This window comes from Chiloscyllium plagiosum, unplaced genomic scaffold (assembly GCF_037043375.1).
Source record: "Chiloscyllium plagiosum isolate Xiang-an unplaced genomic scaffold, Cpla_swu_hap1 HiC_scaffold_24, whole genome shotgun sequence".
Classification (NCBI taxonomy): domain Eukaryota; kingdom Metazoa; phylum Chordata; class Chondrichthyes; order Orectolobiformes; family Hemiscylliidae; genus Chiloscyllium; species Chiloscyllium plagiosum.
In genome coordinates, this window is record NW_028270162.1 from 6,033,183 (window position 1) to 6,049,581 (window position 16,399).

The 16,399-nt window shown below is 45.0% G+C and overlaps 1 protein-coding gene across 1 annotated transcript in view; it reads left to right on the forward strand.

The window, feature by feature from the left end:
* Window positions 1–16,399, forward strand: part of galnt9 (polypeptide N-acetylgalactosaminyltransferase 9) — a 438,662-nt gene that overhangs the window by 106,607 nt on the left and 315,656 nt on the right. The window contains exon 6 of the mRNA XM_043715359.2: window positions 13,033–13,150. Coding sequence (XP_043571294.1) covers window positions 13,033–13,150 — 118 coding nt within the window. The remainder of the gene's footprint in view (window positions 1–13,032; window positions 13,151–16,399) is intronic.

The following is a 16,399-nucleotide window of genomic DNA, read 5'->3' on the forward strand; positions in this document are numbered from 1 at the left end:
TCCTGGCCTGTACTTCGACCTTAACCAACATCTGATTATCCGGTTATTATCATGCTGCTGTCAGTGGGATCTTGCTGTGCACAAACTGGCTGTCATGTTTCCTACATCACAACAGTGACTGCCCTTCAGAAAACACCCTCATCGACTGTGAAATGATTTAAAATGCAATGAGATTAGAGAAGTGTGAATTCCGTACACTCCACACACGTGCTGCCTGACCTGATGGGTTTCCAAAGCTGACCTTTTCTGGTGAATTTTGATATTGCTGCAATTGCTTTTCAATGATGATGAATATGGAGTTTGGGAATTGTACAAGTAGCACTTTAATTCACAGCCATACGTGTAGTTTAAGCAGCAATACTTCACAGAAAATCCAGCTTCTCTCTTTGAAATCAGACTGAAATGTTGTATTACCGCAACTCGGCTAGTTATCTGTCTATATATTTAAATTCAGTTAGTTGCTATGACATTTAGCGTGTCGTGGGACATAGAAACAAAAATTGGATTTCAAACCAGAGGAGTATGAAAAAAAATCCATTATTGTAAAATAAATCAAATTGGTTCAGGCTATTCATCAAAGAAATTCCATCTATTTTCTCCAATGCAGACAGGGAGAACTAGCTTCAGAGAGGGAAGGCTGTGGATACAAATAGTTTCCTTTAAGTAGTCAGTTCTGTGCACCAACAACAACTTGTATTTATATAGTACCAAAATATTTTAAAGACATCCCAAGTTTCTTTATGGAGGCAATTGTTGAAAAGATCCTGTCACTGAAACGCTTAAGAGTTGGAAATCAATATAGACTCTGGAAATTATGAAAGCAGAGTTGCTCTCAGGTAACCCACCAATGGCTGACCTTCCCTAATAGGAACAGTTCACTACAAACGGTGACTGCTCTGTTCTGAAGAGTCAAATTGGATTCAGATTGTTAACTCTGTTTTTTCCCCTCCACAGACCTGCTGCATTTCTCCAGCTTTTTCTGTGTTTGTTTCAAACAGCATGTTCATGGCTGGGTCTGCCTTCTCTTTCGCTGCCTGTCACATACGTTACAGCTCTCTATAGAACTTACAGCAACATCTCACCAAACTGATTTGTCAGCCATATCCCCAAAACCTTCGTCAATTGTTTGATTTTATTTAATCATGTTTCCTTTTAGCAGCACACATCCAGTGTCTATTCTACAGCTTCTGATTTGCATAGATACCTAACATACCTGTTAACATAATTTGCAAAGAAACAAACAATTGAATCCTTTATATGATTCCTCGAGTAGACAGTGAAACTTTCTGATGGTAATTTGGCATCTGAATATAAGTCATTCCTCGGGAGTGATCCTTATGAGCGTGAGTGATTAACTCAGATTGCTCGTTACTGTAGGTACCAGCATTTTCAGGATTGTTCCAAAAGCGCCACCCAGTCAGAGAATCAAACATAACAGCGAAGATTTGGTTTTAGGTTTTCCAAGTGTGAGCTAGTTGAGCCACTCTGTCTGGTAGTCAAATGTACTCACACTTGCTAGAAGTGACATACTTTGATTCACTGCGTTCTATCCTCTGCAATCAAAAGGAATTATATTGCGGCATTGAGGAGCTGAGAACTCTGCTTTGCTTTTTCCAAGGCAATGAGTCAGTGAATCATAAACACATACAGCACAGAAACAGACCCTTCAGTCCATCTTGTCCATGCCGACTAGATATCCTAACCTAATCTAGTCCCATTTGCCAGCACTTGGCCTATATCCCTCCAAACCCTTCCTATTCATGTACCCATAGATGCCTTTTAAATGTTGTAATTGCACCAGCCCCCACCACTTCCTCTGGCAGCTCATTCCATACACGCACCACCCTCTGTGTGAAAAAGTTGCTCTTTTGGTCCCTTTTAAATCTTTCTCCACTCACCCTAAACCTATGCCCTCTCATTTTGCACTGTCCTACCATGGGAAAAAGATCTTGGCTAATCACTCTATCCATGATCTTATAAATCACTGTAAGGTCACCCCTCAGCCTCCGACGCTCCAGGGAAAATAGCCCCAGCTTATTCAGCTTCTCCCTATAGCTCAATTTCTTCAACCCTGGCAACATCCTGGTAAATCTTTTCTGAACTCTTGCAAGTATCACACCATCCTTCCGAAAGGAAGGAGACCAGAATTGCACACAATATTCCAAAAGTGGCCCAACCAGTGTCCTGTAGCATGACCTCCCAACTCCTGTACTCAATGCACTGACCAATAAAGGCAAGCATACCAAATGTTGACAATTGACATCCTTTTGTCCTACATCATGAATTATTATAATCTGTTGTGACGGGGTTTTTCTTTTCAACAATATTCAAATATTGAACCACCAAGTGACAGTTGTTTTGAAGGAGGTTAGTGATTAGTATAATGTATGCCTAGTTAAGTGGCAGGTTAATTAGCGCACTAATCCAGTGCAACAATTAGAATGATAATGACCAATGTCAGCGGTTCCTACAAATGGAGGAGGGGTTTGTCTGGTGTCGAATGGATAACTGAACACAATGGGAGATAGTAACTTGTCTTAACAACTTATTTCCAACACCAGTGATTGCGGGGTGATTTCCAAACTGTGCCCCAGGTACGTCCCTTCCAATGACCACCATGTTCTTAAACCAGTTAGACTTTGAGTCCCAGACACTCAAACATGTGTGTTTTTAAAATCGTGGCTAACCAGCAATCATTTTTTTCTCCGAACTGATTTCCCTGCTTTTTCAATCAGCAAGTCACTAGGATCTGAACCGATCCGCCTGAGAGTGTGGTGGGGGTAGATTCAGCCATGTCTCTCGGAATGGAATTAGATCATTATTTAAAGATAAAAAGGCACTGGATAAGCATGTGAAAGGGGAGAAAACAGTTACAAGGCCAAGGAGAGAAGCAGGGGATTGAGATCAGCGAAACTGCTCTTCCAGAGAGTCTGCATGCGTACTAATCTGTTGTAACTCACAGGCGATATTCGATGTGCCATTAAGAGACGCGTTTGTAGTGTCAGCATGACATAGCAGAGCAGAATAGTAGAAAGCTCTCAGTCTCCATCTTCCTGAGTTCTGTCCTCTTGAAGCATGACACGCTAAGGGAAGCATGTTACAGTACATTCTAATTGGGTAGCTTGAGTCCAGACACAAAAATGCCCATGACTGCAATATACATTATAAATACCCGAGCTGCAGTGAAGATGTATTGAAACCTATAGTATATTTTGTCTTTCCACCTCATATCATGGCCTCTTTCTGCGCTGTGACTTCAAATAGTATACAATACTGAAAACGCTAGATTATCATTTCTAGTTTATTTCAGATGGGAAAAGTCTTCTAATAAACCATCTACTTTGAAAAACAAAAATGCTTGGTGTTTTTGATTTTCCAACCAGAATAACTGTTTTAGAATAAACAGATGACAGCTCCTAGAAAAACATCAAAACAGTTATTTGTGGAAAACCTTTCATTAAATCCCAGTTCTCTCCCAGGACCTGGATGGCAATATTTTATTTCTTTTGCTGTTGTGCACAGTGTCAGCTTAGGTCTGGTCAATAACACTTCACTCCCTGAGTGAGAGACATGTGGGTTCAAGACTGACTGTAGATTCTGAAGACAGAGACAAAGTACTGAGTACCGCTGCAGACTGAGAGTGTGTTGCGCTGCTGGCTGAGACATTTAACCAGGATCTTACATGGTAGGAACTGAGATAGGGAGCAATGTCTTCACCCAGAGACTGGAGAGCCTGCAGAATTTTCTACCACAGAAAGCAGTTAAGGTCTGGTTGGTGGGTGGCACGGTGGCACAGTGGTTAGCACTGCTGCCTCATAGCGCCAGAGACCCGGGTTCAATTCCCGCCTCAGGCGACTGACTGTGTGGCGTTTGCACGTTCTCCCCGTGTCTGCGTGGGTTTCCTCCGGGTGCTCCGGTTTCCTCCCACAGTCCAAAAGATGTGCAGGTCAGGTGAACTGGCCATGCTAAATTGCCCATAGTGTTAGGTAAGGGGTAAATGTAGGGGTATGGGTGGGTTACGCTTCGGCGGGTCGGTGTGGATTTGTTGGGCCGAAGGGCTTGTTTCCACACTGTAATGTAATGTAATCTAATCTAATCTAAAACATTGAATCTTTTCAAGAAGGAGTTAGGTAGAGTTCTCAGGGCTAAAGGGAAAGAAGGGTGTGGTGAGGAAGCGAGAACAGGGGATGGAGTTGGATGATCAAAGTAGACAAACAGGAGGCTGGAAGAATACAGCAGGCCAGGCGGCATCAGGAGGTGGAGAAGTCAACATTTCGGGTATAACCCTCTCTAACTGAGATGGACAATCAGCCTGCATCATTTAGATTCCAATTTCGATTTTGACTTTATTGCCACTTGTATTCAACTGCAAAATTCCAGGAGGACAGTGAAAAGTTTTCAATGTCTCCTCACACTGCACCATCTTAGGTATGAGTACTGAGCTACAAAAACGTAAGAACAAGGTAGAAAGAAGTAAGCAACAAAGTCAAAAGTTAATCATTATAGTCACTCTTCTTATAATTTAAAATAAACAAAGTTAAAAGCTAATCATTACGGTCTTTCTTAGTATGAAGTTGAAAATAAAGAAATAAGCTAAAAGTTTAACCATTGCAGTCTTTCTGAAGTGCTGGGGCCGCTATATTGAATGGGGGAGCAGGCTCGAAGGGCTGATTGGCCTATTCCAGCTCCCATTTTCTTTTTTTTTTAAAGTCGATAAAGATTGTATGGCAGTACTTTGAAGAGAATTATTGGAGGTTTCCCAAAACTAATATGTAACCCTCAATCAAGATCAGAGAACAGATTTTCTGGCTGTTATCAAATTGATGCTTGTGGGAGCTTCCTGTGCTGAAAATTGACTGTCCCGTTTCTGACATTATAACAGTGACATTACTACATTGACTGGAATGCACAATGAACTGTCTGATGGTGATGAAAGGGATTAGATCAATGCAAGGCATTCTTTTAACTGTGCATGAACTAAAGTCCTTCTGGCTAGCTCTCTATATATCTCTTTGAGATTACAATTCATCTCTCCTCATAGATATGTCTACTGCAGCTGGTTACAAACCCTTTTTCTGAGCAGTTTGGCAGCACAAGTTGAACAGGTCTACGTAGTCAATCCATTCAAGTCCCGTTACTCAGTGAAATGAAAATGTGCTCACAGGCAAATTTCACATCAGACCCACTCTGTTTTTTCTCTGTTTCTGATGAATGTTGTGTGTTCACTGAGATGAATAAATGTCTCCACTGAGGGCTGAAAGATTCCTCTTCTCTACTTTTAGATCCAGCAAACACAGCAAATGTGATAACGTTCTGAGGAAGGCTGTCACAGCACAACTCCCAATCTCAGGCCATGATTTGCCTGCACAGTGATGGTCGTTTGAAAAGGGGAGTCCCCTATTATTAAACCATAAGATGTCAGAGCAGAATTAGGCCATTTGGCCCATTGCGTAAGCTCCACCATTCAATCACGGCTGACATGTTTCTCAACCCTATTCCCCTGCCTTCTCCCAGAAACACATGATCCCCTTACCAGTCAGGAACCTATCTGTCTCTGTCTTAATGACTTGGCTTCCACAGCCTTCTGTGGCAGTGAGTCCCACAGAGTCACCACCCTCTGGCTGAAGAAATTCCTGGTGGGAGGAGGGGAAATGAGGATACTGGTGAAGTCCACCTTACCCCAGTTCCAACCTTCCAGCTCAGTACCACCCTCATGACCTGTCCCACCTGCCAACCTTCCATTCCTCCTATACGCTCCACCCTCCTCTCCGACCTATCGCCTTTACCCCCACCTCCATCCACCTATTGCACTCTCAGCTACCTTCCCCCCCAGCCCCACCCAACTCCCATTTATCTCTCTACCCCCGTGGCTCCCAGCCTCATTCCTGATGAAGGGCTTTTGCCCAAAATGTCGATTTTCCTGCTCCTCTGATGCTGCCTGACCTGCTGTGCTTTTACAGCACCCCTCTAATCCCAGCTTTGAAATACCCTTCCTAAACTGCTCCACTTCTGTCTTCTCCTTTTAATCATTCCTTAAAACCTATCTCTGTGTTGAAACTTTGGGTCAATTTTCCTGCTATCTATTTATGTGGTTCACAGTTAATTTTCTTAAAGACTCTGGAGAAGCACATTGAAAGATGTTACTGTGTGATGTATGTGGTTTTATAAATGTAAGTTGTTGCTGTAGATAAGGAATATAAAATATCAAATATTCCTTACCTCTGTGGTTAATCAGCTGCTGGGAGGTATAGACCCACACTATAGGCCACTGGGTGGTATAGACCCACACTATAGGCCACTTGGTGGTATAGACCCACACTATAGGCTGCTGGATGGTATAGACCTGCACTATAGGCCACTGGGTGGTATAGACCCACACTATAGGCTGATGGGTGGTATAGACCCACACTATAGGCTGCTGGGTGGTATAGACCCACACTATAGGCAGCTGGGAGGTATAGACCCACACTATAGCCGCTGGGAGATATAGACCCACACTATAGACTGCTGGGTGGTATAGACCTGCACTATAGGCCGCAGGGTGGTATAGACCCACACTATAGCCACTGGGTGGTATAGACCCACACTATAGGCCTCTGGATGGTATAGGCCCACACTGTAGACTCACTGGGTGGTTATAAACCTGCTGTATAGGCCACTGGGTGGTATAGACCTGCACTATAGGCCTCTGGGTGATATAGATCTGCACTGTAGGCCGCTGGGTGGTATAGACCCACACTATAGGCTGCTGGGTGGTATAGACCTGCACTGTAGGCCGCTGGGTGGTTTAGACCCACACTATAGGCTGCTGGGTGGTATAGACCCACACTGTAGGCCACTGGGTGGTAATAGACCTGCTCTATAGGCCACTTGGTGGTATAGACCCACACTATAGGCTGCTGGATGGTATAGACCTGCACTATAGGCCACTGGGTGGTATAGACCCACACTATAGTCTGCTGGGTGGTATAGACCCACACTATAGGCTGCTGGGTGGCATAGACCCACACTATAGGCAGCTGGGAGGTATAGACCCACACTATAGCCGCTGGGAGATATAGACCCACACTATAGACTGCTGGGTGGTATAGACCTGCACTGTAGGCCGCTGGGTGGTATAGACCCACACTATAGGCTGCTGGGTGGTATAGACCCACACTGTAAGCCACTGGGTGGTATAGACCACACTGTAGGCCACTGGGTGGTATAGACCCACACTATAGGCTGCTGGGTGGTAATAGACCTACAGTGTAGGCCACTGGGTGGTATAGACCCACACTATAGCCACTGGGTGGTATAGACCCACACTATAGGCCTCTGGATGGTATAGGCCCACACTGTAGACTCACTGGGTGGTTATAAACCTGCTGTATAGGCCACTGGGTGGTATAGACCTGCACTATAGGCCTCTGGGTGATATAGATCTGCACTGTAGGCCGCTGGGTGGTATAGACCCACACTATAGGCTGCTGGGTGGTATAGACCTGCACTGTAGGCCACTGGGTGGCATAGACCCACACTATAGGCTGCTGGGTGGTATAGACCCACACTGTAGGCCACTGGGTGGTATAGACCCACACTATAGGCTGCTGGGTGGTAATAGACCTACAGTGTAGGCCACTGGGTGGTATAGACCCACGCTATAGGCTGCTGGGTGGTAATAGACCTGCACTGTAGGCCACTGGGTGGTATTGATCCACACTATAGGCTGCTGGGTAGTATAGACCCACACTGTAGACTCACTGGGTGGTTATAGACCTGCTCTATAGGCCACTTGGTGGTATAGACCCACACTATAGGCTGCTGGATGGTATAGACCTGCACTATAGGCCACTGGGTGGTATAGACCTCCACTGTAGGCCACTGGATGGTATAGACCCACACTATAGGCCTCTGGATGGTATAGACCCACACTATAGGATGCTGGGTGGTATAGACCCATACTATAGGCCACCGGGTGGTATAGACCTGCCCTATAGGCTGCTGGGTGGTATAGATCTGCACTGGAAATTGCAGCAGCAGCTACCATTGAGAGGCAGCTGCAGGGAAAATGTGCCCTGGGACAGACGGGCAGCTCACAGCCTGAAACAGGCTGCACTTCCGGCCTGCTCACTCACTCCCTTAGTATCGCCTCACTGAGCACCCCTCTGCAGCCTCACAGCAGCATCCCCACCCTGCCCTGTACATCGGTGCAGTCAGTGAACCAGGCAGACGGCCTCGCTGCTCCAGCAGTCCTCAGTCAAAGAGGCATGCATGGCGTCACCCTCACACCTGCACCTGTGCCAACCCTCAATGTGCCACTCCTTCCATCAAGACATCCAGGTCCCTGTTGGGGAACCAACTTCCCTTTCTCCAACATGTTCCATTCCTGTCTGTCAATGAGCATCGATCTTTTAAAGGTGGTGAAACTGGAAGGCGTGTGGGTCATGTGATGGATATCTGGTGAGTGGTGAATTGCTCTGAGATTGGCACATGGTAAATCGGGCTGGGATTAAATATAATGGATAGCACAGGGGTGGGTAATAGTGATTATTTTTACTAAATTCATTCATAGGATGTCATTGGTTGGCCCAGAATTTATTACCCATTTCTAATTGCACACAGGACAGTTGAGAGTCAACTCTTTTGCAGTGGGACTGGATTCATATGTAGTTCAGACCAGGGAAAGATGGCAGGTTTCCTGCCTTAAGGGACATTCTTGAACCAGATGGGGCTTTTACAATGGTTTCATGGTCATCAAGATGCTAATTCTCCATCTTATTGAATTCATTTTTTTAACCATCTGCCGTGGTGAGATTCAAACCCACATCTCCAAAACATTAGCTTGGGGTTCTGGAATCCTAGCTGGAAATGTGTTGCTGGAACCTTCTGGAATCCTAATCCAGTATAACACCACCTCCTCAGCAATAACACTTTGGGTTTGGTAAGTTACAGCAAGCGACCTTGCTAGGTCTTGCGGAAGAAATCCTTCCAAATCCCAACACAACTCAGACTTAGCAAAGGGAAAACTGTCAGATTCAAGGCCAGTATCACTGGGTAGGGCAGCACTCCCTCAGCACTGCACGGGGAGTCTCAGTCTCAATTTTTTGCTCAAATTTTCAAAGTCAGATGTGAGAACACCACTGACCAAGCCAAAGCTCAGACAATTAACACAAACCATTCATTCAATATTGCTGCTATTTATTACTTGTCAAGCCAACACTGTTTGGGACTTTGGGTTAATATATTCCTTTCCAGAAGAATTGCAGCAGAATGTTTAATAACAGAAACCTTTTCTCGATACAGCGTCTGGAGATTATACCATCTGTGCTCCATTTGTTACTGCTACAGCGACAGCACTAAAAGCCTGAAATCCAGAATTTCTTTTTTTTTTCATGATCATTAGTGGGCAAATGGAGAGAGAATGGGAGAGGGAAAGAGGAACTTTTAATGGTGCCAAGTACTCTGAGTGAGTAATTGTTGCTGTCACACACTTGCAACAACAGCCTACATTTATATCACTCCTTTAACACTGTAAAAACACTCTGAGCTGCTTCCGCGGCAACTGTCAGACAGCTAATGTTCATTCTCGAACGATAAAGTGGGATGGATTGTTATGCAGAGAACTACATCCCAGTTAGTTTAACATCAGTGATCAGAATCTTTGTTTCAAGATGTCATAGAGAAATGGGTGAAAACCCCTTGTAGAGCCAAGGTCTTTTCCCTGGGGTGGGGGAGTCCAGAACTAGAGAGCATAGGTTTAAGCTGAGAGGTGAAAGATATAAAAGGGACCAAAGGGGCAACTCCTTCATGTGGAGGGTGGTACGTGTATGGAATGAGCTGCCAGAGGAAGTGGTGGAGGCTGGTACAATTACAGCATTTAAAAGGCATCTGGATGGGTATGTGAATAGGAAGGGTTTAGAGGGATATGGGCTGAGTGCTGGCAAGTGGGACGAGAGTAGGTTAGGATATCTGGTGGGCATGGATGAGGTGGACCAAAGGGTATGTTTCCATGCTGTACATCTCTGTGTCTCTATATTACAAGGAGGAGGCTGTATTCAAAGTCAGGCTTAACCAACCTGACTGAATTCTTTGAAGAAATCACAAAAAGCAAAGATGAGGGGAATACAATGTAACTTACTTAGATTATCATGGAGCATTGACAAACAGTGGACTAATGTCAGCCTATGTGGTGCAGAATGGCGAGTAAGCAAACTACAGCTCCAAATGCAGAGTGTGGGATATATACAAAATAGCCTGAAGTTCATAGAATCATGGAGTCCCTACAGTGTGAAAGTAGGTCATTCGACCCATCCAGTCTATACCGACCCCAGCGCAGGCATTATTTCAGCCAGATCGATGCCAGGTCCATTGATCTTCCCATCTTAGAGAATCTGAAAGACATTTTCTCAATTTGCAGACAACATCAAATTGTGGGAAAGGCAGTTAATGAAAAGGAAAAGAAATGTAGCAAAACACAAGAATACATCACAAAACTCTGCAGGATGAGGGTGTGATTGGTGAAGGTATTTCAGTGTCAGTCAGTGTGAGGTGATATGTTTTGTTTGGGAAAATTAAGAAGACCACAGTCTCAGTTAAATGAAGCAGAGAAGCAAAGAATCTGAGTGTACACATCGTCGCTCAAAAGTGACACAGGCTCCACGTAAGTCAACAAAGCAATTGGGGTTCATTTTGACAGGGGTAGAACTGGGAACAGTTAATGTTGTAGAGCAGTGGATAATGTCTGACTCTGCTCCTGATACTTTGAGTTTGAATCCCCCTCCAGGTAGTCAAAGATGCATTTATTGCCCATCCCTAATTGCCCAGGGAGAAGCTAAGAGTCCACCACATTGCTGTCGATCTGGAGAGTTGGTAAAGGTGGCCAGATTCCTTCCCGACAGGATATCCATGAACCAGTGAACCATGTGATCACCTCTAACATTCCAGAGTACGTCCTGAACTGAAGCTTCTCCATTTGCCTCACTGGGCTCTGAGCCCAAGAACGGCAGATTAGGGCTGGGAGGAGCTAGCCCAGTGAGCTTACCATTCCACCACGACTGCCTCCCCTCCACACTTCCTCGCTGAAGGGAATTGTAGTAGGGAAGGGAATCTGGATTAACAGGTCACAGAGAAAGGATGAGGAGATAATGACCGTGTGAGATGAAGAAGAGTGCGGGAGAGAGCTGATGTGGAACAGAGGTTTTCGCTGAGCACGAGTATTAAGGGATATGGAGTTAGCAGGTGTATGGAGTTAGACAACAGACCAGCCACGATCTCATTGAATAGCGAAACAGGTTCAAGGGGCTGAATGGCCTACTCCTGTTCCTATGGTACCAGTTTCAGTTGTATCCCTGGGAGATAAGGAGAGATGAATGAACGTGCAAAGAATTTTGGGGAGCATAATGGCACAATTGTTCATAGATTCATAAGGTATAGGAGCAGACTTAGGCCTTTCGGCCCATCGAGTCTGCTCTGCCATTCGATCATGGCTGATCTGCTCCTCACCCCCATTTTCCTGCCTTCTCTCCATATCCCTTCAACACATTACCAATTAAAAATCTGTCTTACTCCTCCTTCCATTTACTCACTGTCCCACCATCCACCGCAGTTTGGGGTAGGGAATTCCACAGATTCACAACCCTTTGGGAGAAGTAGTTTCTGCTCCTGTCGGTTTTAAATTTACTCTCCCTTATCCTAAGACTATGACCTCTCACCCCAGAATTCCCCACAAGAGGAAGCATCCGCTCCATGTCTATTTTCTCCAAATCTTTTATCATCATGAATACCTCCATTTGACCTCCCCTCATTGTTTTAAATTCCAGAGAGAATAGGCCTAAACTATTCAATCTCTCTTCATATGACAAACCCCTCATCTCTGGGATCAATCGAGTCCACATAAGACAAATGACCTGTTTCTATACAGCTGATTCATGTATTATCAGGCTGGGGGATGGTTAGCTCAGTTGGCTTGGCAGAAACTGTGAGGTACAGGGCAGTATCCACAATATGGGTTCAGTTCCCACACTGGCTGAGGATACCATGAAAGGGGCTCCTTGTCAAGAGTGTAGTGACCCTCAGATTAAATAACCATCAGTTATGCCTCTCTCTTGTGAGAGAGTTGCCGCGACAGTGCCTTTATATCAGACCAAAAATTAATCATCTCTTGTCTTCAGTGCAGTTTGGGACTGTGTGTTGTGACTGGGTGAGTCAGCGTATTATGGCAATGGGTTAATCCCAGAGAGTTTTGGGAGATCCCAAGGTTGTGAGAAATGAGTTATGGAAATGCAAGTTGGTTTTTTTTTTTATCCTTCTTTCTTTTTCATTTGCCACGTTTTTCTTGCTCAAGTGGGCTTTTCGATCTTAATCATATTCAAAATTTGAATTGCGTCAACGGTTTCGATATTTGATATTTTATTGAAAACACACAGTGTACCTCTTCCATTTGAATTTCGAAGCTTAGAATGAAAGAGATCGGGGCAGGATGACTATTGGGATTACAGTGTTTAAAGATCTTTGACCATCCTCCGAATCGAGATTTGAAGGCATATGGCTTAAAAACTGAACTCTAATATTTTGATTGAATTCATGAGGAAGATTAGAACAGATTCATGCAGAATACATGTCCTGTAGAAGGAGCATACTGAGAAGAAACTTAGGACAAAAGGATATTTGCATTCTCAGTTCCACTTCATGTTTTGTAAATCGACAAGTTAACCTGTTGGGTGTTTGTCAGCAATCTCGATATTTATGTAATACTTAATATTTTGTAGACTCAGCAGTGATGTACACCAGCTCAGACTGTCTGTAATTTGGAAATGATGTGCACCAGTTGAATTTTGTTGGGTCACCAAAACATGCAATAGTGAAAGCGGCCGTTCAGCCCCATATGCCTGTGCTAGCCATTTGGAAGGGCTCTCCATTTGGATCCGGACTGCTCATTTCCTTTCATTGCAAGCCCCTGCAAATAGTCCACCCTCAGTGTGTGTTACATGCAGTCAGCATTATCTCCTGAATCGGAATCACATTTCTCTCCCCTCTTTCTGTGCACCGTAGGACCCCAGCGATGATTGGCTGTTCTTTTGTGGTTCATCGTGAGTATTTTGGAGAGATCGGTCTTCTTGATCCTGGCATGGAGATTTATGGCGGAGAGAACATTGAACTGGGCATGAGGGTGAGTGAGACACTTATGGCTTGTTCAGAAAAGGAGACTGAGTGAATTGTAGGTTTCATGTCTCTTCATGTTATTGAACCAACACTTTGCAAGCAGTCAAATTTAACCCAAAGACCAACACGACTGATTTAGGATCAGTGAGTAGTGTACATAGAACATAGAGCAATACAGCGCAGAACAGGCCTTTCGGCCCTCGATGTTGCGCCGACCTGTGAACTATTCTCAGCTCATCCCCCTACACTATCCCAAAATCATCCATGTGCTTATCCAAGGATTGTTTAAATCTCCCTAATGTGGCTGAGTTGACTACATTGGCAGGTAGGGCATTCCACGCCCTTACCACTCTCTGTGTAAAGAACCTGCCTCTGACATCTGTCTTAAATCTATCACCCCTCAATTTGTAGTTATGCCCCCTCGTACACGCTGACATCATCATTCTAGGAAAAGACTTTCACTGTCTACCCTATCTAATCCTCCGATCATCTTGTATGTCTCTATCAAATCCCCTCTTAGCCTTCTTCTCTCCAATGAAAACAGACCCAAGTCCATCAGCCTTTCCTCATAAGACCTTCCCTCCAGACCAGGCAACATCCTGGTAAATCTCCTCTGCACCTTTTCCAATGCTTCCACATCCTTCCTGAAATATGGGGACCAGAACTGTGTACGATATTCCGAGTGTGGCTGCACCAGCGTTTTGTATAGTTGCAAAATGGATTGCTTGTTATGCATTCGAAAACTCACTGAAGTGTTACAGCAAGTTACATTTCTTCTCTTTGTGAATTGTTTTCCTAGTAATGTTACTCCTACTTGTGTTGTTCTTACTGAAAACAAGCAAAACGCTGGAAATCACAGCGGGGTCAGGCAGTGCCAGTGGAGAGAGAGTCTGGACTCGAAATATTAGCTTACTCCCTCTCCATCGATGCTTACTCCCTCTCCATCGAAGCTTGCTGCCTCTCTATCGATGCTGGCTGACCCGCTGTGATTTCCAGCGTTTTGTTGTTTTCAGTACAGATTCCAGCGTCTGCAGTAACTTGCTCCTGCATTCTGCTGTTCCGACTTGATCTCTGCTTCTCGAACTGTTCAAATCGACTTGGCTATTGAAGAGTGATAAAACATAGAGGAAGACATGCCTGACTTCTTTCTTTGGATATTACTGTGAGGCCATGGATGTGGAGTACTGGCTCAGTATTACAATGAAAAGATCAGCAGGGTCATGTGCTCAAATCTCTGAAATGGGGGTGGGAGGGGGTTGGGGGGTTTGCTTGATCCCACAACCATGACAGTGAGGTATGCTCAACACTTGATCATTACTGTCTCCAGGTCACGTTATTTTATTTCAAGAACTTAAAAATCTGGTTATAATTCTCAAAAGATGTGGTAGAAATGAAGATTCTTTCTTGCTCTGGCTCGGCCACTCCCTGCAGTGAGACTGGTCGACCCCCTCAAAGCTTCCACAATGAATGAGATCTTTAACAGGAGAGGTGGTAGATAACGGGAGAACAGGGGGAGATAGGACAGACTTGTTTACTCTCAGCGATACTCATCAGACCTTCTCAGGAGTTTACCCAAGACTGTGGAAGGCTTGTCTCCGTTCTCTGTGCAGTCAGAGCGACAGCAAAATACTGTTGAGTTAGTTCCCACAGCGGGGAGCTGAACGGGAAGGAGGTCTGGCTCATTAATAGTGTTTCTGTTCCCTCGTCAGGGGGGCTCAGAGGTGGGAGAATCCCTGCTTCCACAATGCTGACCTCAGTGTTTTGGTCTGGGTGGGGCGGGGGTTGGTGGTGGTGAAGGTGGGGAGCATGGTGATGGTGGGGATGAGGGGTATCTTTCTGGATTGGGAGCTGGGTCAGGTGACACTGGGTTGTCAAGTTCCTGAGGCTGTCTGCGAAGGCAGAGCCACTTCCCTGCCTCTCCGGCACTGAGCTCAAAATTTAAAACCAAAGATTACATCAAAATACCTCTTGCCCTCACCCCCTCACCCACGATGTCTCATCCATGTCAACCCATACCACTACAGTCAACCCCATGGTCCATAATACCCCTTTCACTGCTTATGTTCATTTACCCATCCCCATCCCCTATACCCTCAATGCAATGACATCATATGCCCATTTCCAATTCCTTCTCATGCACCATCTACTCCCAATTATCCACCACTGGCAATCAGAAACTAATCAATCTCTACCTCAGACAGACTGCAACCCTAATCTTCCCCAGCCCTCAGTGGGAGAGAATTCCAAAGGTCCAAATCCTTCAGCGTAAGAAATATTCTCCTCATCTCAGTCCTATATAGCATCCCATTATGTTAAAACTGTTCTAGATTCCCCAGTCAGGGGAAACATCTCCACCTGCATCTTCCCTGTCTCTCACTTTTAGTATTTTGTAAGTTTCAACCAGGTCACCTCTCATTCTTTGTAACTCGAGTGAATCCCGGCCCAGTTTGTCCAATCCCTCCTCGCAGGACAGTCCCACCATCCTGGGTACAAGTCTGATGAACCTTCGGTAAACTCCCTCTCTGACAGTGATATCCTTCCTGAGTTCTCACAATACTCCAGGAGCAGTCTAACCAATACTCCTTTACAATTAGAGCAAGCCTTCACTGCTCCTGTCCTCAAATCCCCTCACGATAAAGGCTAACATCCCACTGGCCTTTCTGCTGCACCTGTACATTAGCCCTCAGTGAATTATTGACAAGGACACCTCGGTCCCTTTGTACATCTACACTTTCCAATCTCATACCAGTCAAAGAACACTCTGCTCATCTCTCTGTCCAACCAACATGGATAATCTCTCATTTCTATCTGCCCATACACTGAGCCTGTTCTAATCCTCCTGAAACTACTTTATATCTTTCTGACAAACACGCCCTTAGCCTTATGACTTCTACAAATTTGGAAATATTACATTTGGCCCCACACGTTCAAATCACTTTTTTTTACAATTCAGTGGTTATACATGCTTGTCACTGGTTGGGCCATCATTTATTGTCCGTCCCTAGTTGCCCCTTGACAAGGTTGGGGTGAGCTGCCTTTAGATTAGATTAGATTACATTACAGTGTGGAAACAGGCCCTTCGGCCCAACAAGTCCACACCGACCCGCCGAAGCGCAACCCACCCATACCCCTACATTTATTCCTTACCTAACACTACGGGCAATTTAGCATGGCCAATTCACCTGACCTGTACATCTTTGGTCTGTGGGAGGAAACCGGAGCACCCGGAGGAAACCCACGCAGACACGGGGAGAAC